We start from the raw sequence: 25,945 nt of genomic DNA on the forward strand, positions 1-25,945 counted from the left end.
GTATACGGTGACACATTATTTCAATTAGCGCCTTGAACAGATTTATAGTGATGACCTTAGAAAAAATGGCACCATATTTTTTTCTTAATCTGTATACAATAATGATTATTAATATCATTGGTTCCAAAAATTAACATGAAATTCCCACGGGACCTATTTTAACTACATATGCCCTTACACTATTTAGCGAATTAACGCCGTAAATTATGGCGTTAATATGCCGTAAAATAGGGCGTTATAATACAGTAATAGTGCATTATAACGCCGTAAGAGGGCATTATAACGCTGTAATACGGCGTTATAATGCCCTATTACGGCATTAAAACGCCGTACTAAAAGTATTTGTTTGTGGTAGGAAGGTGTGGGTAAACATAATATAAGATTGCAACTTTTTAGTACGGCGTTATAACGCCCTATACAGCGTTATAACGGCTTATTTTACGGCATTACAAAGCCCTAAATTAGAGCGTTGTAATGCCGTAACATAAGGCGTTATAACGCTGTATAGGGCATTATAATGCTGTATATGGCGTTATAACGCCGTACTAAAAAGTTGTAAGTTTGTTTGGCGGAAATCGGCCACCGTACATATGCCTTGTGTGACAGGTTAATTTGATAATAAATTATGGTTATATGGTTTAAACCTATTTTACTGAACATTGTATTCTTCTTTTCTTTCATAATTTTATACAACTGAAATAGACTTTATTCGAAATATAAACAGCCTGAGTTGTGTAATGTTATCTCCTCATTTAGGAGATAACCATATGGAGTTTTTAGATTTGCGGGTGTTATTGTCTATTTGATCCCGCAAATGTTATTTGTGACCGAAGGCGTTAGCCGGAGGTCAAAAATGAAACATTTGCGGGCATCAAATAGACAATAACACCCGCAAATCTAAAAACTCAATATCGTTATGTCCATTTTAAACTGAATGGTTTTTCTACAGAACTGACTGTATATTTGGTATTTCTTGAAAAAATACCTGGCTACAATCTAACTATAGACCCTTGAATCGTCAACTTCGCCTTTAATGACGTTATTAGCTTTCCGAGTGTTATTGTCTATTTGATCCCGAACAAATAATGTAATTAACCAATCACAATACAGAACACACTCGCCGTCAGTTTACATATTTGACTAAACGTTGGCAAAACATTTGTGTATCTGCATGGTTTAAGTTTACTTTATTATAAAATTAACCTTGAACAAGCGTATCTTTTCCTTTTTTGTGCCCAGTATAATTTTATTTATTTATTTATATTTACTTTCGTTTAGGCAATTTATCAAATCCCATTGGCAAAACAACTTTGTGTTCCTCGTGACACATAGACAACTGCAACTGTTATACAAAGTTAACAGTGATATTTATCTTTTACAATATAATATTATTTTGTTTTTGTTACTCCAGCGGACACTCATAATTGTGGCAATAATTATATTCATAATTAGTATAACTCCAATATTATTGGACGAATGGGCGCTTTAAAAATGCAATGACTCTGTCCGTAGCCTACTATAAATTCGAGGCATGGGATTTTTAATCCAGATACCGACTCCTAACCCTGAGTGAGTGCTCCGCAAGGCTCAATGGGTAGGTGTAAACCACTTGCGCCGACCAGTGATCCATAACTGGTTCAACAAAGGCCATGGTGTGTGCTATCCTGCCTGTGGGAAGCGCAAATAAAAGATCCCTTGCTGCCTGTCGTAAAAAGAGTAGCCTATGTGGCGACAGCGGGTTTCCTCTAAAAACAGTTTCAGAATGACCATATGTTTGACGTCCAATAGCCGATGATGAGATAAAAAAAATCAATGTGCTCTAGTGGCGTTGTTAAATAAAACAAACTTTACTTTACTTTACTTTACTTTACCTACTATAAATGTAACATCATCACGAGTTGGCAAATATAAATAATGGTGTCAGGTAGTTCAAAGACTTTGCATTCACGCCTCTCCTTTGTAATAAAATGTTATTTTAATACAATTAATTACAGAAATTTGGTTTTTAGAACTTAAATAGAACTTTGTTTTTTTTAAATTACCTGTGAACGTGGATAAAATGAAAAATTATAGCAATATTGAGAACAGTATGTAAAACGTTTTACATTGTTTTTATATACATGTACATGTAATACTTATATATTGAAAATAAAAGGTTTTTTAGAGGGGAAAAAATAGCTGAGATAATAATTAGAATAACAAACTTGGTATCACTCATTATAAAATTTACGTCACTTGTAAAATAATGTTTCCATCACTCGCTAAAGCTCGTGACGTAAAAATTATTTCCAGATTCGGGCATTTCTGTTTAATTCGGACGAAAGCCATCCTGCCCCCATACGGGACCCCGTACGCCTATGCCTATACCCTGTTTGTTTTTAAATATTTGCAGATAAAATGCCTACAAGCCGAATTTTACATAACATATATGTAAATGACCATTGTACAAAATGGTACGACATGGCTTTGGTACGAAACGACATTGGAATTATATCAATCTAATTAAAATTAGCTCCACTATTACATGTGGATCTAAAGACAGCCAGTTGGAGCTCATGTCCACCAATCAAAACCTTACTTGCAAAATTCTGCCAGTGATTTAAAAATAATTTGAAAACATTCCGAATTATCCTGAGGGTATACGACATGTTTCGTGTGAATTACGAATGCCTTAAAACATGTTTTATTTTATAAAATAAATAATTTGTAATGTAAAACTGAAGATTGATTTAGGTTTTTTTAATTTTATAAATAAATAAATAATGTTTAATGTAAAATTGAAAACTGATAATCCACCCCGTACGTATTGGTATGGTTCGCTGTACTGCGGCCACTAAAATAGACTCGCCCGATATTTTTAGAATTTGTATGCTCCCAAATAACGTTATAAAAGGCGGAGTGTGATTGGTCAATATTTAAATTATTATTTACAGACGAAATGTTACCTGGACATTGGGGACTACGCAGTGTTGTTAGTTTTAAATCACTGGCAGGATTCTGCAAGTAAAGTTTTGATTGGTGGACATGAGCTCCAACTGGCTGTCTTTAGATCCACATGTAATAGTGGAGCTAATTTCAATTAGATTGGAATTATATGACATGGTACGAAATAGCCGGGTAGTAGGCCTATAACATGAAATGACCATGATACAAAATGACTATGGTTCATTTTTAATGCTCAAAGTGTATTATGTTTGTACAATAATTTGTTTTTTGTTTTTTTTTAATCGTAAAATTAAAAACAAAAATTCAACCGCACTTTATCTATCTTTATCCATTTCATTCTTAACATTTGTTTATTTTATTGATTTTTAAAAAATGTTGTTCTAAAATATCTCATAAATGATGTGCTAGGGTGTCATTAAACAAATATGCATCGTTTGTCAATTCGTTCCAATTCAGTATTTTACTTAGAGGAAGAACTAGCTTGGGGATGAAATGTCTTGAATTGAACTAATGTGGGGCCGAAATATTTTATTATTGACTGGTTGTGTGTCATATATTTATAAATTAGATATGCGCAGACAATTAATAAAATCTGGTTTATTAATAATCTATGCGGAAGAGTGACCTAATAATTATTTTTATAATTAATAAATTGTCTCCCAAAATTAATTTTAAAAACAACCATAAGTAAAAACTTTAAACCCTTATTGTATTAAAACCCCACTCCAACCTTTCCCCCCAAAACAATGTACTTTGTGACGTTTAAGTTTATGCACATTACTTAGACTGGGTTTTAGACCTATATTTAAGCGTTGGTTTTTCTTGTAATGCAAAGCGTAATATATTTAGTTTGTAGTGTATAACATTATTAAGCTGTAGCAATGATGTCGAATCCTGCAGTTGGAGGCACAGCTTACGGGGCTGGAAAGGCCGGTGGGCCGTTTGATCCAATAGAATATATAAAAAAGCCACAAGTTATACTAAGATTAATTAGTTTGGTGAGTTGATAATGTTCGTGTAAATCACATCATTTTCCCAAGTATGTTTCGGTTCCACTGCGGCTATTTCGCATTATCGATTCGCTTGTGACTTGCACTAAAACTGAACGGGGCCTTCCCCTTGGTGTCAAGCGTTTGTTTTCTTTATTGAAATAGGAAGGACTTTCCTTTGGCACTGTCACTAACCCTAACCCTAACTCTCTATGATAAGTATTTATAATGTTCTTTATACGTGACAGTGCCAAAGGAAACTCCTACCAGACACTGTTGTGTTAAGAATGTGTAAGATTTATGGTCATATTGTTGCCATCATCATGATCATGTGACCCCATGAGTCTATATATTATATATCCTTGAGTAACAGGATAACAGTCATTTCCCCTTTATTACTTGTTCACCCAAGTAGTTTTTTTGAGCATGGTCGATTCGTACCTCCAACTGAGTCGTTTCGCCCCATGTTTCGATTCGCCCTAATTTTTATTTTGTTAATAAAGTACATTCATTCATTGATTTGTCCTATATCCATTGATTTTTATGTCACACATTGCAGTCTATATTGCGTGTTTATATTTACAGATAAAAAAAATATTATAATTTTGTTTATTTCCAATATTATTTACTCAAGCAATATATACGAAATACATACAGGCCTTAGATAATGTACAGACAATGTATTCACATTTATTATTTTATAATTAATTTATGAACAGTCACACTGCATACCACTGATATACTGTGGTTTCTTATTAAATATACTACATACCCAGCGAGGTTCAAACGCCAACTAAGGTATGTTGATTTCGCCTAGCTTCAGCTGACAGAAATTAAACAGCTGATGAGGCATTAATATCCAAAGACAGAAAATTAACTAATATTTTGTAATGAATAATGAATAAACAGAAGAAAAAAAATACTTCAAAACTATAATGATATATTTATTTGGGGGGTGGGGGGGCGAAACGATTTGATATAAATGAGATTTAGGGCGAACCAACCCTGGGTGAATAGGACTACAGGCGAAACAATGCAGAGTTCGAAATGGTTTTAGGGCCAAACGACCCGGATGCAAGTAACCGTGAACTGGCTATTAACGGGAAATAGTTTGGGCAAGTGGTCCTTATTTTCCCCCTAACAATTTTAAAGAAAAATTTGTTAGAATTATTTTAAGGTTAGGGTTAGGGATAGTTATATATACAGTATCTTTTAAAACAATTTGTTCCATAAAACCAACATAATTTTTATATATCATAATCCAGTATTACTATGTTTTGCCTTTGAAAAATTAGACATTTTGACTTCTGTGTAAAATTTACTATACAAGGGTGCTTTTTATGATGCTTTTGGAAGAAATATAGCACAGAAGACAGAATGAGGCATTATGAGACTAAATCTTCATTTTATTCCATAGACATTCGGTTAATTCCATCAAAATACACCCTATGAGATTTATAAGTATTCAAATTCAGTTTCACTTGTTGATCCACTGTGTGGTTGAGTGGATACAGTGCTCAGCTATAATCCCGATGGTCTGGAGTTTGAATCCAGGCCAAGCACTACGTCGTTTGTAGTTTGCAATACCCAGTTAATATAGTTAATTAATTCAGTACCCCAATAGGGGGGAAAATACGGGAGTCTTTCCGTCAAAACCAACCAACAAATGTTAATATCCAAACCATTTTCTGTTGTGAAGAGATTAAATGCATGTCGTAGTCTAATGTTGAGCTTCTTCAGCTACTCCTGTAAATCGGGCTATTGTTTTCAAGAGTTACACGTGACGTCACCAAAACTCTTTATGAAATGAATCTGCGAAGCAGACGAGACTTTGACAATGACAGCAGTGTAAAACTTTGTTTATTTAGGTTTGTTTAATACTACACAACATTTGATATATGCACACAGTACAAAATGGTGGTTGTGCATTCATTTCTCTATGTATACAAATATTTTAAATGTTTACTTATTTGTGCATTTAGTTTTTTGGAAGGTTTTCTTAATTCAACAAAAGTATTTTGATGTCACGGTTCAGTCGTATGCAAATTCCTTTAAAACGAGTCAAATGGAAATAGACCAATTTATGGGGTAGCCCGGTTCACGTTTTTCATGATATATTGAATTCCATCCAATTAAAAAAAAAAACCGCTACTGTGCATGTTCAATCCAACAACCGGATAAATTTAACGACATCATTGTTTACCATGTCCAATACAAAGTAGAATTATATTTAAAAACTTTTTATTTACCTTTGCATTGAATTTTTATTAGCCATATTGAAAATGCTTTAGCCAAAATTGTTTTACGCAGTACTGTATAGAGTATTTATATATGAATATGAAAATGCATCTTTTTCAGCTAACTGGAATAAATCTGAATTAAAAATCTGTATTACCTGATCAAAACAAAAGACAGCAATGGGGGTAGGAGCAGTTAATATATTGTTTCGATTTTTCAGCAGGTGTCGGGGGGGGGGGGGGGGGGTAATGCATTATCTTTAGAGTTGGAAGCCAGTACCCCATACACCCACCCCCCACTAACATTAAACATGCCTGTGACATTAAATTAACAGACATACAGAAATATGGGGGTGGGTGGATGTTTATGGAGGGTGTTGTTTTTTTTCTTCCTTTTTTTTTTTAATATCAAACTTATTATTTCTTTAAATAGCAATCTTTATGTTAGTTAGAATTGCTTTTTTTTCTTCTTCTTTTTTTTCAAGTAACCCCCAACAATTTCATAATTAAAAAATTAATTTGCACCATGTTGTTGCTGTTGATTTCTGTTCCTATGGGCCTGCGTGTTAAATGCTTGTTGTGATTTCTGCTTGTAAAATACCTAGGCTAAGAATGCTAACTTCACAGTATATATTCCATTTATAGAAAAAAAAACCAAGTTAATAAAATTAGAATTTACGGTCTTTTTAAAATCCAGTTCTCATTAAATGTCACCTCACAATCTTACAAATGTATATCTAATATTATCTAACAAATATGATTATTGTAAACTATTTTTATTCAGTGTATATTTAACTGCAGTTTGTATGAATACTGCATGTTCATTTCCTGCAATCTGTATGCGTGCTCTCGACCATGGGTACGAAATTAACAAAGACAAAGGAAATAAACAAAGTGCAGTTAGGTATTCATTGATGCGAACAACTATTGTTTTTCTACTCTTTAACAGCTTTTCATTTTCAAGTATCAATAAATTTTCAAGAATATAGGAAAATGGTGGCTGAAAAAAAGAAGAAAAAAAGCTCAAGTGGCTGAACAAAAAAAAGAAGCTTTTTTTCTACAAACAGTAAAAAAAATCCACTAATATTGTTTGTCAATAGCAGTTGTGGATCTGACACAAACAGCCTTCCATACATCACCCCCCCCCCCCCCCCCCCCCCATTAAGAGTGTCAGTCATGTGACTTGTAAATAAATATAGACAAAACTCATGTAGATGACAATCATTACCGATCTGTCAAATCTAGTCTCATCATTTATAAAGGTTTTAATACATTATTACCTTTGGATGTGGTTCCTGTATGCAATAATACAATTACCGGTACTGTACAAGGGAGAAAAAACAAATCTTACCCTTTTCCACCCTCATTTTCTATTTTGATCGATCGAGGCTTAGTTAGCTGATACATATATGCAGTGGTATTAAAGTTTGCACTTGCGCAATGTGATTAGAAAGAGTGCGGAAGTGATATGGGATGGAATTTGATAGTTTAGGATATAGTGCATACTTTTTGCAGATATAGTGATCCTAACCCAGTGACTTACCAGTACCACATGCCACTGATAAAACACCTGAGTAACAAAATACAATTTTGAAAATGCTGCATTACAGTCAAATGTTTAATTAACGTCCTGACTACTGGATTAATTTTTGACAACAACCTCATTGAGAGGGTTCAAGTTTATAACTTGTACTCACATTTTTTCCACTTGAAAAATTCATAAATACATAAAATAATGACATCTTGAGAAATCATTCATTTATTTTCCTGTATTTTTCTTGATCTGTTTAAATATAAATTCAGCATCATTTTAAAAAACTACAAAAAATGTTAATTACAAATTACTAGCACTGAAATTGTAACAGACATATAGGAGATCACTGGACTTGAATACTATACAAGTTAAAGAGTCCAACATGTATTTTGCATGTACCGGGCTGCGAATCCTGTACCTACCAGCCTTATGTCCGATGGCCTAACCATAACACCACTGACGCCGGTGGTCTTTTTGAAAGTTGCACCGAAAATGGCAATATCAAATAAAATATTATATTTACGGAAATAAATTCATCGACCAAGTGCTGAGGTGTTGTTAAATATTCTTTTTTCATTTCTTTCTAAAATAATAAGCTTTGTTATAGGCATAGCAGGATTCATCTAATTCTTTTCAGGACCAGGTAACCCCACTCCCATGGCTAGTGGTATTTAATGATAGGCTATTGAATAAATACTATAGCCTTGCCCAACATTTTGGTCAAATGTTGCATTTAAGTCTATTTTGTAAATATGAATATCCTGCCCCCCCCCAAAAAAAATAATTAATAAATAATAATAAATTTAAAAAATCTATGGATTTTTAAGGGCCATCTCTCTCTTTAGGTGACATATCTGATTATTCCTAATAGTAAAATTGTATTTATATAAAGTAGGGCTAGTGTATTTTTAACCTTGCAGGACTCAAACTTAACGTCACAGAAGTATGAATTGCCAAAGCTCATGGGCTTCACTTTGGTATTTTGGGGTCATTGGATAAAAATTATCAAGAATGATCGTTCAAGTCATAGAAAGTCCAGAACAGTACTTAGTTTTCCACAAAATCTTATTATTAAACTAAAACTTCCCAATCAATTCTAGGACTGGCTCTGAGTGAACAACATATTTTGCCAAATTATCTTTTAAAAACGCAAAATCCACAGTTATTTTGCAAGAAAATACCAATTACATGAAAACAATTTGGCAAATTAATAAAAAAATAAAAAAATTCCCAGTTGTTCCTGCAATTTGGTGTACCAGAGCTAGTCCTGAATACAATGAGAACAGTAATAAGATTGAATAACAAAGTATCGGTGTTTAGTGAAGGCATTTTAGATTAATATTAATGGAAATACATATTTGTTGTAATCTGTAGGTTACCAAGTCTGTATTTTATAGTAACCTGGAGTACTTTGGGTTACCAGACACATGGCTTATTTCAATACCTGTTTATTTCTTTTAAACATTACTGGGTTAATGCTGCTTTCAGTTGGTTCTCGTATATATCATCAGTTCACAAGTTCCAAATTGTGATCAAGACTTTCCGAAGAGGAGAGCGTTAGGCAGTTTATAGACAATCTGCGCTGTCACTCCAATCTAATATACCCCAACTCATAATTGCACAAATGATTTGTGTTTGTTCCAACATTTTTTTCAGGTGTTAAGAAGATTGAGACAGAAAATCCTATGGCACTCTAGTTTACAAATTGTGTTCACGGGTTATTTCGTGAAATGAACAAAATTGGGATATACAATATTGACAACTTCTAATGAACACAGCATGAAATTGCTATTAGCAAACTAAAAATTGTCGCAGGTGAACATTTGCCTAGGCAAAAATATTTCAAAACTGCCAAAGGCTAACAAATACATGTAATTAATTCTTGTTTTGAGACTAGATTTTGTTCATGCATTGGTAAAGTAGTTCAAACAATTTTTCTCATATGATGACAGAATATGGAGTCGAACATGCATTTCTTATAATATTTGAAATCTTGGTGACTGATTTTTAAAATTATTATTATTTTAGCTACAGGTACATACTAGGGCTGACACTTGAAAGAATTATATTTTAGCCCGTTTTGAGAAACCTGGAGCCAAGTGGAGTATTTTTGTGAAAATTATTAGAAAGTAATTTGATAAAAGTTTCATGGACCCGAATTTTCTAAATTCTAAAACGCAACCTCAGGGCTTGCTCTGGGCGGTCAGATAATTTCGCCAAATTAGTTCAGATATGCAAATCCTAAAGCTATTTCCCAACAAAATATCAATTATCATGCAATTTTTTTGTTTTGTTGCTAAATTAAAATAAAATTTGCCAGTTGTTCTTAAAATTCGCAGTTGGCAAGTTTGACAAGTGGCAGAGCTAGCCCTGCAACCAAACCAGTGCTCCACAACTGGTGTAACAAAGGCTGTCTGTGCGAGGGTGCATATAAAACATCCCTTGCTGCTTATTGAAAAGAGTAGCCCATGAAGTGGTGACAGCAGGTTTCCTCTCTATATATCTGTATACTATTATGTCTGACGCCATATAACTCTAAATAAAATGTGTTGAGTGCGTCATTAAATAAAACATTTCCAGCTTGGACCTCTAAACACCAGATCCTGTCTAAATCAGATAAATATTAATTCCTCAGTGTGATCCGGTTTAGACAGGTTTCACTGTATAAACATTAATTTTAAGTATTTGGCTAATTTGACAATGGACAGGTTAAGCCCTGCATACAAAGAAGTTCAAATGTTTAGTGTTTTCTGTTTTGTTTTTTACAGCTGTTTTCCATCATTGTGTTTGGTTGCATCTCCTCGGGTGGCTGGTATGCCAACCAGTGTCAGATGAGTGGTGACAGCAACGCGTGCGGCTACGGAACGGGCATTGGCGTACTCGCCTTCCTGTTTTGTATTGGATTCCTGATCACAGACGCACTTTTTGAAAATATCAGCAGTGTACAGCACAGAAAGTATGCTGTTATAGCTGACTTGTCTGTTTCAGGTAACTATGTACATGTATAGCAAACCAAACAATGTTAATAATGGTTAATTTTGGTAAATGACAGTTAGTGAAACTTACTGATTCCCGTAATGTTATTTGATTAAAATAATGATAATCCAATTAGATTCCCACAACATAACGATGGCACCGGCACCAGTTGTTATTGTTGAGATATAAATTGTCATAGGTTGGAAGCATCACCAATGGCACTTCAGTGCCGCTGGATAAAAGTTACTGCAGTCCGTAAAGCTCTTCAATGATGGCAAAATGTATACACCTGGTGTACATTATCTGCCGTTATTTAACATTTGTAATATTTCTACATATAGCAAAATAACGTTTTTGTTTATTTGCTGCACACGTCACTTTTTTTTTTAAATGCCGTACGTAGACTCAAAAGTGCTGTTGGTTGGCCATATCACCCACAGCATTTTTTCCTAAAATTGCAGTGGGCATCAAATTCTTAAGTTTGAGCCTTAAAATATAGAAGAAAAAACAGAAGTGTTTTGTGTGATACTGTATTTAGGCAAAATCTATAAGAATATGTATCATTTACATGGCCAGATTAATTATATTATTTATTTAAATTCTGACTTAATTGGTCACTGAACACATTGAAAACCAAAAAAATCCATCAAAGTAATTTGATTTTTGTGGATTCTTGTGACGTAGTATTTGAGGAATACAAATGGGTTCTGATTGCAGTCTTCGTTATGAGCAGCATCAAGGCAGGCTGAAGATAACTCTCCTTAAATAATGCATGTCGAGCAATCACATAATGTTTCAAATAAAATGCATTGAACAATTTATTGCAAGGCGATCAATTTGTCACTCTCCTTTCCTGATGAAGACTTGTTTAATTTTAACTCAGCTATGAGAAAGTGCATATTATTGACAGATCCTTTGCTGGTTTTTGATAAGAGTATCCACTATGGCTTGAGTGGGGTTTTTCTCTTAGATACCAAAATAACCATAGTTTAAAATATGTTGAGGTAACATTGAAGTTGCAGGCTCTAGTTATATCCCGTGAAAATGGACACTAAGTTTTGTTGATCTACAAACCTGAAACGCATCTGGATATTAAAGTTAAAATAGAAAGAAACAAAAGTGACATGAAATGGGGAAATAATGTCTCAAAATAGAATGGAGCCTGTCTCCATAACTATTAACTTCTCATAACTATTAACTTCAGGTATATTTGTTTTTAAAATTACGAAAAATGTATTTTGTGGTATTTCAAGCACTAGGATGATAAACACTTCAGATGTTTGGAAATGGATAATCTAAACTTAAAATTGCAAGTAATGTCTGATTTCAATTATAAAAAACTATACTAGGGTTTCTGACTTCTAAAGAAACTGGGAAGATCCCCGTCGGTGGACCCATTGGGCTATTTCTCGCTCAAGCCAGTGCACCACGATGGGTATATCAAAGGCTGTGGTATGTGCTATCCTGTCTATGGGATGGTGCATATAAAAGATCCCTTGCTGCTAATCGAAAAGAGTAGCCAATGAAGTGGCGACAGTGGGTTTCCTCTCTCAATATCTGTGTGGTCCTTAACCATATGTCTGACGCCACATAACCGTAAATAAAAATGTGTTGAGTGCGTCGTTAAATAAAACATTTTCTTCCTTCTAAAGAAACACACCTTTCTTTTCTCAGGTTTCTGGACGTTCCTGTGGTTTGTGGGCTTCTGCTACATGACTGACAAGTGGGTGAATGCCGATCCCATGGCGTCATATTACAATAAACGTGGACACGGCAGGGATAACATCCAGGCAGCCATAGCTTTTTCATTTTTTTCCATTGCAACATGGGTAAGCATGCCATGTGAATTATTATTGGTGTATACTAGTGAAGTTTATTCATTCCTGTGAGAGGAAAGCTGGAGTGTGATTATTATTGGTGTGTGCTAGTTATGTTTAGTCATTCCCGTAAGATGAAAGCTGGAGTGTGATTATTACTGGTGTGTACTAGTGAAGTTAATTCATTCCTGTGAGATAAAAGCTGGAGTGTGATTATTATTGGTGTGTGCTAGTGAAGTTTATTCATTCCTGTGAGAGGAAAGCTGGAGTGTGGTTATTATTGGTGAGTGCTAGTGAAGTTTATCCAGTTCTGACTGATTCTAGATTCCCTTCTTTCTTTTCTTTTTGAACATAAAATAATTTTCACAGAGTAAGTATGATTTCAACAGAAATGCTTAAAAAATACCTTTATTTTAGTGGCACAAAATATTCTTAGCAGACTGAGTCTCCATAAAATCTAATTTTACATACATTTCCATATACTCACTAAGTAATTCTAAATATGAATTCACTTATTGGTGTTTGTAATTTGATATTATTGTCATGTTTTCTTGTTTCTTTAAATGAAAATTATTAAAGGAAACATGTCACGTAACCTATATTTGGCACCAACCATAAATTGAATCACCTAAAAAAAAGATTTCAAAAAAATTAATTCTTTAAATATCTCCATTAAAAAAAAAACAGATACGAGCTCTTAGCGGAAATTGCCGATCTTTAATGAGCAGGGCAATCACGAGGTCCGTGACGTCAGAGACGCGGCGCTTGATCTGAAGCCTTACACTTAAAAGCATTAGTCCGTACCACTCATAAAGAATCTAAGACTTGCACAGCAATGAATGTTCGTTCGCAAAACGTTTTGCCGTATCAATTTGAGCTGTTCGTAAATTTACTTACAACAGTGATACTGAAGAAAAAACTGATAGCGAGTCGGAGGGTGGAGAAACCGATGGTGCCAGACCAGACCGGTCGACCAATTTACAGCCCGGAGCCCGAAAGTAACCCGGAGACAAAACCAAAACTCTGATGCTAATGCCGAGGTGTATACTGTTCATATTTAGCATAAAAATACACCTCGATATGATGTAAAAAATATAAATGTAGGACAAACATTTTTTTTTTTTTAGAAAATATCGCATTTTTCATGTTCGGGCTGTACATAATGAAATCTGTATGCACAGTATAAACAAACGCTCTAATTTACAAGGCGCTTCACTTTCATTAAACTGACTTGTAAAACAACATAAATGACTTGAGAGTATTATCAACTTTTTAACTAAATATATTTCAATTTGCATCAATAGAACGAAATGGGGTAACAAAACGTTCGCTACGCTGGTTTGTGTGCTTCACGTTAAACCAAATGGACACGACAGACACCAATCAAATAGTTCGCGAACATTAGGAAGAACGTTCGTTGGCTGAACTGAAGAAAGCTCTTGGCGTAATATATGTCACGCTTCAGAGTCAGCTGACACCCACGTGTCAAGAGACATCGTTGCGGACATTAAACAGTACAGTTACACAGAAGTAAATCTTGATGTAAATTTGTAGAAAAGCAATATTTGTTTGCATCAATGAATACCTAACTGCAGTTTCGGTTATTTCCTTTGTCTTTGTTAATTTTGTACCTATGGTCGTGAGCACGCATGCAGATCGTGATCGCGGGAAATGAACATGCAGTATTTATAAAAATTGCAGTTACACGTACACTGAATTAGTTTACAATAATCATATTTGTTAGATAATGCTAGATATATATTTGTAAAACTGTGAGGTGACATTTAATAAGTTAGCTGGATTTTAAAAAGACCGTAACATTTTATTTTATTACCTTTTTTTTCTTTTTTTATAAATGAATATACTGTGACGTCAGCATTCTTAGCTTAGGTATTTTACAAGCAGAAATCACAACAAGCATTTAACATGATGCTGAAATCAACAGGAACAACATGGCCCAAATTATGAAATTGTTGGGGGTGGGGAATTGATGGGTTATTTTTTTTTTAAAGTTTTACCCCCACCCCCCACCCCAAAAAAAACCCAACATGATTTGATGGATTGAAGGCTGTTTTCAACCCACTACCCCACTTCTTTTGGCTTGATTTTTGTCTTATAATGATGCTAAATATGTAAGCGCCTTAAAAAAATCCTGGGGAAAGGCCTGGGGGTTATAGTATTTTCCTCTCTTTAAAAAAAAAGCAGCATATTATTAGGCCTATTGGTAGGGTGCGTTAGAGTAAAAACCACCACTCACGATACCCATGTGATAATTTTCTTTTCTTTGGTACTACGTAATTGGTCAGTTTTGTCATTTTAGATGGGAAAGTCTACTTAATCAAAGGTTTTACAGCATTATTTACAGTAATGAAGCAGGGCGGCTGATAATGTCCATTAACATTGTACTATAGTCGCGACAGGTTACGCCACAATACCCTGTGATCTTAAAAAACTGGCAAGTATTTTGTACGTATGTCTAGACAGTGGTAATCACTTACCTGGTCGATACCCTGCAACATACACCTGCCAATCAGTAATCACATGTGCAGGCCACGGAAAGAAAGGACCAATTAACTAAAACAACACTCCGATTCTCAAGTCAGCTCGTGGATGAAACATAATAGTTATTTCGACACCGACAGTAGTGGTTTATTTTGTATTGAACTTTGGGGCTTCGGGCGATGAGGAACGTTTTTGTGACGTACTCCGCCCGAAGATTAAAATCATTATTTAAATGTTTTAAATTTCTTTTAAACATATTTAAATACATCGTACTGAGATGTATAATCATGCCAAATCCTATGTTTGTATATGCCATATTTAATTAATTATTGACGTTTCCTTCTTCGGACGGTGAATACAGATTTTGTTATGTAGGCCCAACATGAAAAATCTCTTCTTTTAAAAAAAAAGAAAGAAAAAATCGACATTTTTGTTTTAACATATATAAATACATCATGCTGAGGTGTATCTTTGTGCTAAATATGTACAATGTACACCTCGGCATTCACAACCGAGTACTGTTTTTGTCTCTGGGTAACGTTCGAGCTCTGGGCTGTAAATACTAAAATAGGCTGACACCAAAGTACTATGCGGTGTTGGTGTCCAATCTTTTGTTTTGCGATAAAATACACGCGTCTTTCTTCGGCTACAATCCTTTGGAAAACCGTATAAAGACAATCCCGATCGTTTAAACTGTTTATTTTTACACCCAAAGGCCGCGCAGTACGGCACTGCTGGACTGAAAAGATCGTAAGGCCCTTACTCCATATATAAACAGTTAACAACAATGGAAGAGTACAGCGGCTCTGACGTCACTTCCCTTTTTTTCCGAACGCTCACGAATAAATATGCATAAATCGTACTTTGATACTGATTGGCGTAATTTCTTCATTTTAAGTTAACTACGCGTATTTTATTGTTATAAACTTATTTGTATATTATTTTTATATCATTTTGCTTTTAAAATGAGCTATAATATGGTCTCGTGACATGTTTCCTTTAACAATTTTGAAATTGAGGAACTTAATCAAGGTGAAAGCAGATAATAACATAAAATGTGTGTTCAAAATTATTTACTTATCAATAGCGCATATCTGAGTTGTAACATTAAAGCTTGATTGGAATAAACTTATTTTCTTTAGTAACACTAATGATATTTTTAAAAGTTAAACAGTTTGTAAGCTGATTCTTATGATCTATAATAGATGATGAGAGCATTATGTATAATTTAATATTAATATTTATCATATGACGATTATGAGGTTGTCGTGGGAACAGGATTTAGCTCAGGCACAGTGTTTAACTATGTTATGGATCTCTCAATGGTTAAAGTTTATTGTGTTTAATGACACACTAGAGCATATTGATTTATTAATCATCGGCTGTTGGATATCAAATATTTGATCATTCTGACCTATACCGTATATTGCCGTGTATTAGCCGACTCCTTGGATAAGCCGACTTCTCAGTTTGACCCTAAATATTTAGTACAAAATCATCGGCCTTGTGTATAAGCCGAAGTCATCATTTGTCCAGCTGTATGTTGTATCGATTTCAATAATACTGTCAACAAATAGACTTCTGCTTTTCTTGTTCATTATATTTGTTTTCCCTTTAATTATTACAAACACGGTAATCGCGATCGCAATCAATGCGGAAATGCTAACATCTACCATGCCGTGAAAAATAATTTAGAACTGATAAAGCATAACAGAAAAATAAATAATTCAAGCTCTAACAACATATCACTGCAACTAATTTATTCACTGGACAGCAAAAAGTAAAATCATTGAGGCATGTTTAATCCCCACCACACACACAGAAACAAAAGATCATGCGGTCCGTGACTACAGTTCACTGTATATGGTATGGTCATGTGACAATAGTGGGAGTAATTATCGTCTTGAAATTCATGTTATGTTTTTTCAGTAGGTATTGTTAATAATGAGCTTAATTTATTTATGGCATTACTTTACAGTTTAATGCACCCTCCCAACAAAACAATAATATTAGAAATATAATACTTGTTAGAAGAAAAAACACCATTTTGTAGCTTAAATTAGCTATATGAAAGACTGGTCCCAGCACAGGTCAAACAAAGATGGCGGACAGTTGGAAAGAATATGTTTTTACCATTGAAATTACAATAAAACAAGTAATTTTTTATTATTATTCATCAAACTTATAATGCATTCAAGAACAAAAAACTGCATAATATTGCATGATGGGGTGTTTTATTTATACTATGCACAAATTACTGTTACATAATCTGTAAAAGGCTACGGTTCTGATAAAAATTTATAAATCACGGTCAGGAGTATTTTCGATCGGAATTTTATGCACCAATTTGTTGCCTCCGTGTATAAACCGACTCTCTTCTTTTGTGTGCACTTTCACAGGAACGGGACAGCACATACAATGGCCTTAGTAGTATGCAATGATTAGAATAGAGGGAAAAAAGCAATTGGAGAATGAGCCCACAAATGGAAGGAAGGAAATGTTTTATTTAATGATGCACTCGACACATTTTATTTACGGTTATATGGCGTCGGACATGTGGTTAAGGACCACACAGATATTGATAGAGGAAACCCGCTGTCGCCACTTCATGAGCTAATCTTTTTTATTAGTAGCAAGGGATCTATTACATGCACCATCCCACAGACAGGATAGCACATACCACAGCCTTTGATATGCCAGTCATGGTGCACTGGCTGGAACAAGCGCTGTACCACTGGACTACGTCCTGCCCCCACCCCCACCCCCACAAATGGGTTAATTCCTATGACAAAAAGTTGAAAGCATCTCGTACAAGTGCTCTACTGACCGAGATAGATCACACTCTCTCTGAATGGATGCTCCTCAATGCATCTATAGTCCATCCCATCTTCCTGCAAAAATGTTTTTTGTAAATAAAAATTTTCAGTTTGGTTTGACGTAAGAGAAAAAGAAGGTGTTTTGAATTTTTTTTAATAATAATAAATGTCTGTGCTATTTAGAAAACAGTTGGTTTAGAAATAAATAACTTGTAGTAAATTCTTTGGTATGAAAAAAGGTGTTCCTTGTGGGAAGGACTATAGTGGGTTGTTTCCTGTTCAACCAGTCATGCTCCACAACTGGTATATCAGAGACGATAATACTTGTTGAGTTATTTCCTGTTCAACCGATCATGCTCCACAACTGGTATATCAGAGACAATAATACTTGCCGAGTTATTTCCTGTTCAACCGATCATGCTCCACAACTGGTATATCAGAGACAATAATACTTGCCAACGTTAAGGACCGGCCTCGGTGGCGTCGTGGCAGGCCATCGGTCTACAGGCCGGTAGGTACTGGGTTCGGAACCCAGTCAAGGCATGGGATTTTTAATCCAGATACCGACTCCAAACCCTGAGTGAGTGCTCCGCAAGGCTCAATGGGTAGGTGTAAACCACTTGCACCGACCAGTGATCCATAACTGGTTCAACAAAGGCCATGGTTTGTGCTATCCTGCCTGTGGGAAGTGCAAATAAAAGATCCCTTGCTGCTAATCGGAAGAGTAGCCCATGTAGTGGCGACAGCGGGTTTCCTCTTAAAATCTGTGTGGTCCTTAACCATATGTATGACACCATATAACCGTAAATAAAATGTGTTGAGTGTGTCGTTAAATAAAACATTTCTTTCTTCTTCTTTTTTAATAAAAAATAAATTTATTACATGGTAAGATTGAATAGGTATGTAATAAAACATTTCCTTAAAACAATTTGCTCAGAAATAAATAACTTGTAGTAAATTCCATGCTATGAAAAAAGGTGTTCTCTGTGGAACGGACTATAAACTGTTATTAAAAATAATATTTTCTTTTTTCTTTTCTTTTTCAGGCTGCTCTAACGTTCTTCGCAATCCGCCGCTACCGAGCTGGGGCTCAAGATGTCTTTTCCTCTGGCTACGAACCGGACCCCAACGCCTCGTCCCCCTACTCTTCGTTTCCAGGAAGTGACACCGGCGACCCCTACCAGCAGCCTCCCTTCAGTCAGCAGAAGGAAGTTCCCGACTACCAGGCTCCCACATACTGAGCCGTGTATCTCCGTGCGGCACACCAGCGTCACGCTGCGCAGAGTGCTACATCTTGGCCAGCTGTATGGTTTACAAGCTCAGATCGGCAAACATATTCTTAGGACTCCTGTAGTAATAATAATATTGTGTTTATGTGTCTAGATTTTATTTTCCAATCTGATTATTAGATGTTTTTGTATAAGCAAAACAAAACTGTTGGGTTTTTTTTTTTCTTTTTTCTTTTTTTTATATATATATATATATATATATTTTTTTATTTTTTTCATTTTTTTAAATACCAGTACCAGTTTAGTGTATTTTTAAAAAGTACATAACTTTTTCTTTTTTTGTTTTTTTTTCTCTTTTTTTTCTTTTTTCTTTTAGTTTTTGCTTTAAGTTTATTTCATAATAATGATAAGAAACTTAAAAAACATTTGTTCAATCCATTGCATTCAGCATTAATCTATTATACATCTATATATGTATATTACCTAGTAGTTTTATTTCAGTATGTTACTATTATTTAAATAACTGACAAAACATGTTTTTGTTTTACAACTTTGGAACTTGATTCTTAAACTTTAACTCTTAAAAATTTATTTGGTTAATTAATTTTTTTTTTAAATATGCTAGAATTTAAATAGTAAAATATTTATGCTTTGTTTGAATGTCCAAGAAGATTGTGTTTTCAAATGATGCTAGAATTTAAACAATAAAATATTAATGCTTTGTTTAAATGTCCAAGAAAATTGTGTTTTCAAATGATGCTAGAATTTAAACAATAAAACATTAATGCTTTGTTTCAATGTCCAAGAAGATTGTGTTTTCAAATGATGCTAGAATTTAAACAATAAAACATTAATGCTTTGTTTCAATGTCCAAGAAGATTGTGTTTTTGCACACTGATGTTTGCCATTCTTTGCTTTATTCTGATCAGTACAAACTGGCACCCAGTATCATTTCAGGGATTTTTAATGTCGAGTTTAAATGTCAAGTTGATAAAAGCTAGTACCCAGTAGTGTGGTTGGTGATGTTTGTTGTCGAGTATAGACCCAGACATCAGTTGTGAATAGGGTTTTATTTATTATGTTTTTCCACCTATTATCTTTACTAGTTCAAAACAAACATTAAATGGTTACCTGTATAAGTGAATAACATTTTATGGGCCTCATAAAAAACCAACTGGTAGATTAATACAAAAAAAATCAAAAATATTAATTATAGCTGACAGTTACTTCTGGTGTATTTTCCCATTCTCTTTGATCTACTAAGTACACTTGCCAACAATTAAATAAAAGGAGAATTTAATTTAGTCTGTTAAGAGATCAAGTACAGTAATTGTACTCCATAAAATTAATCTCGTCTAGTGCAAAGTACAAAGCAGTTTTATTTCAATTGCATACGGAAGATTTTGCATGGGTCAACCCTGATTAGTGGTAACTGTTGAGTGGTGGGAATGGCTTTCCTCGGTCAGACTGTTTTCTTAAATGTTTTACATATTCACCTTTCTATAACAATCTGAGCTGTATATGAATGAAATCTTCCACAAAAAAAACATGAACCTTACTTGTTCACTATGGAGGTGTCAGGTGGGGGGGGGGGGGGGGGATATTCCTCTAAAGCATGCCTTTCCCTCAAATTTGGACCTGCTTCTTCTGTTATTTTGTAACAAGGATTGGAAAATGTAGTCACTGTTTCTGAGAATGAGAGCACTGATGTTCTGATAATGAGGGCGCTGATGTTCTGAGGACAACACCATAGGTATTTGCTGGGTTAGACACTATTTATAACTGATTGTTGTACTGAAGTAGCTTGTTGAACGTTGTACTGGTCTGTCGGTCGTTGTACATAGAAACAGAATTTGTGTGATTGGTCATAATTTCTTAACCTGATTGGTCAGGATTTGGTCTGATTCATTATAATTTAGCAATGAAAGATTTGATTGGTCGATATGTTTTAACAAGCAGCCTGAATAGTCATATTTTGTGAACAGGTTGTTTTCATAAAAAAAAATTGATTCTCTATGTATAGTTGCTTTGTTTTGGGGTTGTTTCGTTTTTCTTACAAAAATAATTTTATGATAAAATGTTTTTCATCTTTTTATTGCCTACAAATTGATTTTTGATACAAGAACATAATTTGTCTTTGTTGCTATTTATGACATAGTTAGTGTTATTTCAGTTAGAATCTTAAAATGCTTGTTAGAGAATTTCTGTTACTTATATTTTTTATTATGATTGACAAAAGCATTTTTTATTAATTAATTTTATTTAAAAAATTTGAAATCATGCATTTAATATGCAGAGTGTTTTTCTGGATGTGCATTATGCAAGCTAAAACAACATGACTATAAACTAGAAATGGTTCTCTGGTGTGTATGGCTGAATCAAATCTAAATCACTGAATCGTATTTGATTCCTTGAAGAACATTGCAGTGTATGTAGAGTTCATGCTATATTTAACTGTAGTTGGACTTCAGGTAGGGCTTACATTGTGATTAAAAATGAATGATTTTTAGTCTCAGCTACAAGTGTTGAGTCTTTGAGATGGAGTTCTCATTTGACTAATTGGGGGTCTTGTGACCATAAAAATACATTGTTTTGTGAGATGTATTGGTTATATTTTATGTCTGCCCATTTGTTGTGAAATAGGGTGACATTTTTGGTTTTATTTTGAATCTTTGAAATTGGAATTATAAATAGAATAATTTATTTTATTTCTTTTTATTTAATGGACTAAAATAGGTCATTGACATTGGTTTTTTAATCATTTGAATAGATATATTTAGCACATAAACGTGTAATTGAAAGTCATTTATAATTATTTATTTTTAATTTTTTTATTGGGCCAGTCTTTTCATAACCATCATTTTGCACGAAGTGTCACTAGTATTAATATTACTAGTATTAATAGTGTTGTATTTGACAAACTGTGTACTTAGGCAAGAAAAGTGACTTGTAGTTATTTATTATAGTTACAAAACAAATGTTTTGTCAGACTTTATAACAATGTCTTGTATGCCATATTTAGAAATTAGCAAATGGTAACATTGTTTTGGTGATCATTGTCATATTTCAGAAAACGAAAGACAAAATTTGTGTACACTACATGTAACTATATTGTATATGCAGCACACTTTAGCTTGGCGCCAATGTTGGAATATGCCTGTCAACTTTGGGCTTATCTGGTGTTAGTGGTTTATGAAATATGTTGGTTTTTATAATTAAAAAAAATATATCTCATTTATGATACAACCTGCTTAAATTATTTCTTTTTCCTCTTTTTTTTTTTTTTTTTAAATTAATTTTTTTATAATCCATAAAATGTATACGGATTCCATTTTATCAAAATAATGCAACACACTAAAAGAAACATTTATAATGGTCTACCACCTGTTTGCCAATCAACTTCATAAAAAAAAAAAAAAAAAAAAAAAAAAAAAAAAATTTTTTTATTTCATCTCAGCCCATTGTGAACTAAACTGCGTTAATGCCCAGTGGATCAGGCTTACATTGGTTTAGCATTGTGATGTGGTCAAAATACAATATGTGTATAAACGATCCCACTTCCAAGCATAATGGCTTCAACAGTCAACATGTTACTGTGATTTTTTCATTAGTAAAGAGTTTGTTTGCTTGTTCATAATCACTTGTATAACATGAATATTCTGTCAATTTGTGGTGTCTTTTAAAATGTGTTTGTAGAGATAGCACACATACATGTTCCTTAGTTATGTTGTTATTGGTTTTGTGACAATGTGTCTACATATATATATATATGTATCTGTGTGTGTGATGATGTATAATGTGTGTATGATACCGGTAGAGTAAGTACAGATATAGTGTACACTGACCTGGTTAGTGGTGGATTTAAATTGTCACCTGTAGATAAATAATTAATTCAAGTTTATGATTATGCATTCCATTAGAATTGGCTACTAATTTTCGCTCATTTTTACACCATTTTTCCTTATCTCAAATATTAAAAATTTGTATTACAATGGCTATGTTGTGAGGTTTTTTTTTGGGGTTTTTTTTTTATTATCCATATAAAAATTCAGTACTTTAGATGTACATTTATCACATATGAGATCCTTATTTATATTTTTAGTGCTATTTATTAATAGTTTATATAAATATTGATATAAGTTACATAACAATTTATGTTGTATTTCCAGTATTGCTATTTTTATTTATAGCTATAGAAATAAAATATGCTTTTCTTGCTTATATCCCTCTACATTTCAGATTTATTTTGTTTATCTTTGTTTTTATACCATTATCTTTCACGCTGTTGTTTTGGACGAGTTGTGTTTTTCTTCTGTTGGTTATGTCCACTACTGTGTATTTTAATTCTGTTGTTCATGTTCGTACAAACACATTACAAATAAATAGTGAAAACAAAAGATAAACTGTTGCTGTCATTCATACCTGCGCCATGCTTAGAAGGGTGTGTGTATATATATATTGCAGCTGATGTGTATAATTTGATGTGTATATACTTTTGGTAGTGGTTATTTATTTTTTTCCTAATAGCCCAAGTGTCTGTTTTACACATGTGTCATTGAAAAAACCAAGAACATAAAAAAATTATAGTTTTGAATTGTAAACTATAAATCACTATATAATAAATTAAACACAATCAGGGTGCGAAAAATCAACTAGTCCTCAGTCCCAGCTAGTGAAATGTTGGTCTGAGCTAGTGGAAATTATGAACTCTATTACTATAATACATATAACACTACCCAAAGCTTCTGTGAGAGCTAGTGAATTTTTTAAAAACAAATTTCATAAAATAAAGTTAACTCTTGTATTTCCAGTGATATCAACAGTAACAAAATGGTAACTAAAAAAAAAAAGGGGTAACCAGGAATGCTTTGTTAATAAAGATGTATGCCATAATACTGTTAGTACAATAGTAGAATATAATCCCAAAATTAGTATACGAGTTTTACAGTATGTTTAATTTTTAAAACCCATTTACTTTCTTCACTTAAGCACATCTAATAGGGAAGTATGTGCTTCATGGTGTGTCGTGTGTCTTTATCTATGAATAATAAGTGTCGATAATAAATGTTATCTGGGATGCATATCAAATTTGTTTTTGTATCCAGTAATATATGTTCGATATTTGACCAGTTCTGGTTTAGGTATAGCACACCTAATAACAAGATGATCAATTATTATAAGTTATTTGAGAATCACTCGTAAAATTTTAAGTTGTTTTATTTTGGGTGGGTTTTTTTTTTTTTTAATTCATTGAAAGTAATTAATCATTGTTTCTTCAACATGCAGAGTAATGGTTAAAATATTTTGAAGGCAGTTCTTTGTTAGATTTTATGGTGAAATTGCACTTTTTTAAATTTGTATAAAAGTTGTATAAAATTTTTGTCTAAATGGGCAAATATCGGGAACTAGTATTTAGTAGTTAGCATTGTTTCATCGTTATCATTCCCATTTCATTTTATGCAAAAATTTATAAAATACAAATCAACAGATTTAAAAAAAAAAAAAAAAAAGTAAATAAATAAACCTCAAGCATTTGGTCTGGATTTATATAATTACATATGTGGAAAAAAACAGGGAATGCCTTAGATACAATATTTTAACCATTTGATTGATGTTGGGACCAGTCTTTGGGTATAGGAGAGAGAAAAAGCATTTGGTGAGTGGTCAGGTTAAGTATTGATGGAAATGGATAGTTATCGAAATTGTCTTCAACCTGGCATTAACAAAACAACACGAAATCTTATTGGATTTTAGTGCAACTCTACATGATTTCATTGTTCCACGGGATCATCTGTTTATAGGCTGGGTGTACCACCATTATCATCCAAAGTTCTGAATCCACTAATGGTTTTGTCTTTGTACCCTGTTTGATCTTAGATATTTGAACATGTCACTTTCATTTTTCATTTTAAATGGTCGTAAATGTTAGCCCTCCGACATTTAGTATTGTTACTGTTATTGTTGAAATAACGAGCAACGTTTAAAAGCATTATTATTATGCAATTGTAACAGCAAAGAACATTACACATTAAAGCATAAAAAATACTTTTAAATATTTAGGTTGGTTTTTTTTTAAGTAGTGGAGAAATTGATTTCTCTAATTTGATTTGTGTAAAAATAAATATATCATTTAAACACTATTCCTAAAATATGGTCTTTAGTTCTCCATTCAGACATTTTATATTAATTTAAAACAATTTATGTGTTATTTACATGAGTTGTTATTTTTTAAAAGATCTTCATGATGCAATACTTCAAACATGTCATTCCATTTGTGTGTTATTTCTGTCATGTTTGTTGATAAGACTTTAGCTGATTGTAAGTACATGTTAATAGCCGTGACTCGAATACTGTACGTAGATGTTAATGGCCATGAATCATATATTTGTCCACAACTGCCCCAAGCAGTACCATAGTGGCATAATTTCAGGATATCAGTTTGTTGTTCATGTACCGGTACAGTGAAACCGCTTTAAACTGGATCTTCTGTGAACTGGAAATTTCTCAAAACTGGACGTTTTTTCACTTGACTTGAAACTTTTTAACATGCCTCTATACCGCTAAGGTTTCAGGCATGTTCATCCCAGGCCCTGTCTCTGGATAGACCAAATCCCTTTTTAAAATTCAATATAGAATGGAACCTTTCTGAACAGGATCCCCCTTAAAACAGGACTTTTTGCTTGGTCAGATGGGTCTCTGGTTTAGAGGGGTTTCATTGTATTATGGGTGTGGGTTTTGGGTTGTTTTTTGTTGTTGTTTTGGGGGGGGGGGGGGTGGGGGGGGGGGGGTCTTCAAGTGTTCATTTGATTAGTTTATATATTTATTTATTTGTATTTGGCGAGATGTAAAGTCTTATTGGCTAGATGTTTAGGGATGTTTGGTTTATATAAATCATGTTA

At 33.5% G+C, this 25,945-nt stretch overlaps 1 protein-coding gene across 1 annotated transcript; it reads left to right on the forward strand.

The window, feature by feature from the left end:
- Positions 1-3,818: 3,818 nt before the first annotated feature.
- LOC121378421 (synaptogyrin-2-like) lies at positions 3,819-23,443 on the forward strand. The gene is made up of 4 exons (XM_041506594.1): positions 3,819-3,944; positions 10,475-10,694; positions 12,357-12,511; positions 18,864-23,443. The coding sequence occupies exons 1-4, from the start codon at positions 3,828-3,830 to the stop codon at positions 19,056-19,058; spliced, it is 687 nt and encodes a 228-aa protein (XP_041362528.1). The 5' UTR covers positions 3,819-3,827; the 3' UTR covers positions 19,059-23,443.
- The last annotated feature ends 2,502 nt before the right edge of the window (positions 23,444-25,945 follow it).

Source organism: Gigantopelta aegis, chromosome 8 (assembly GCF_016097555.1).
Source record: "Gigantopelta aegis isolate Gae_Host chromosome 8, Gae_host_genome, whole genome shotgun sequence".
NCBI lineage: Eukaryota > Metazoa > Mollusca > Gastropoda > Neomphalida > Peltospiridae > Gigantopelta > Gigantopelta aegis.

Coding starts and splice junctions, on each gene's coding strand:
- LOC121378421 (XM_041506594.1), top strand. CDS start 3,828: ATGATGTCGAATCCTGCAGTTGGAGGCACAGCTTACGGGGCTGGAAAG. Junction 10,695..12,356: donor AGCTGACTTGTCTGTTTCAG/GTAACTATGTAC, acceptor TTCTTTTCTCAG/GTTTCTGGACGTTCCTGTGG. Junction 12,512..18,863: donor TTTTTTCCATTGCAACATGG/GTAAGCATGCCA, acceptor TTTCTTTTTCAG/GCTGCTCTAACGTTCTTCGC.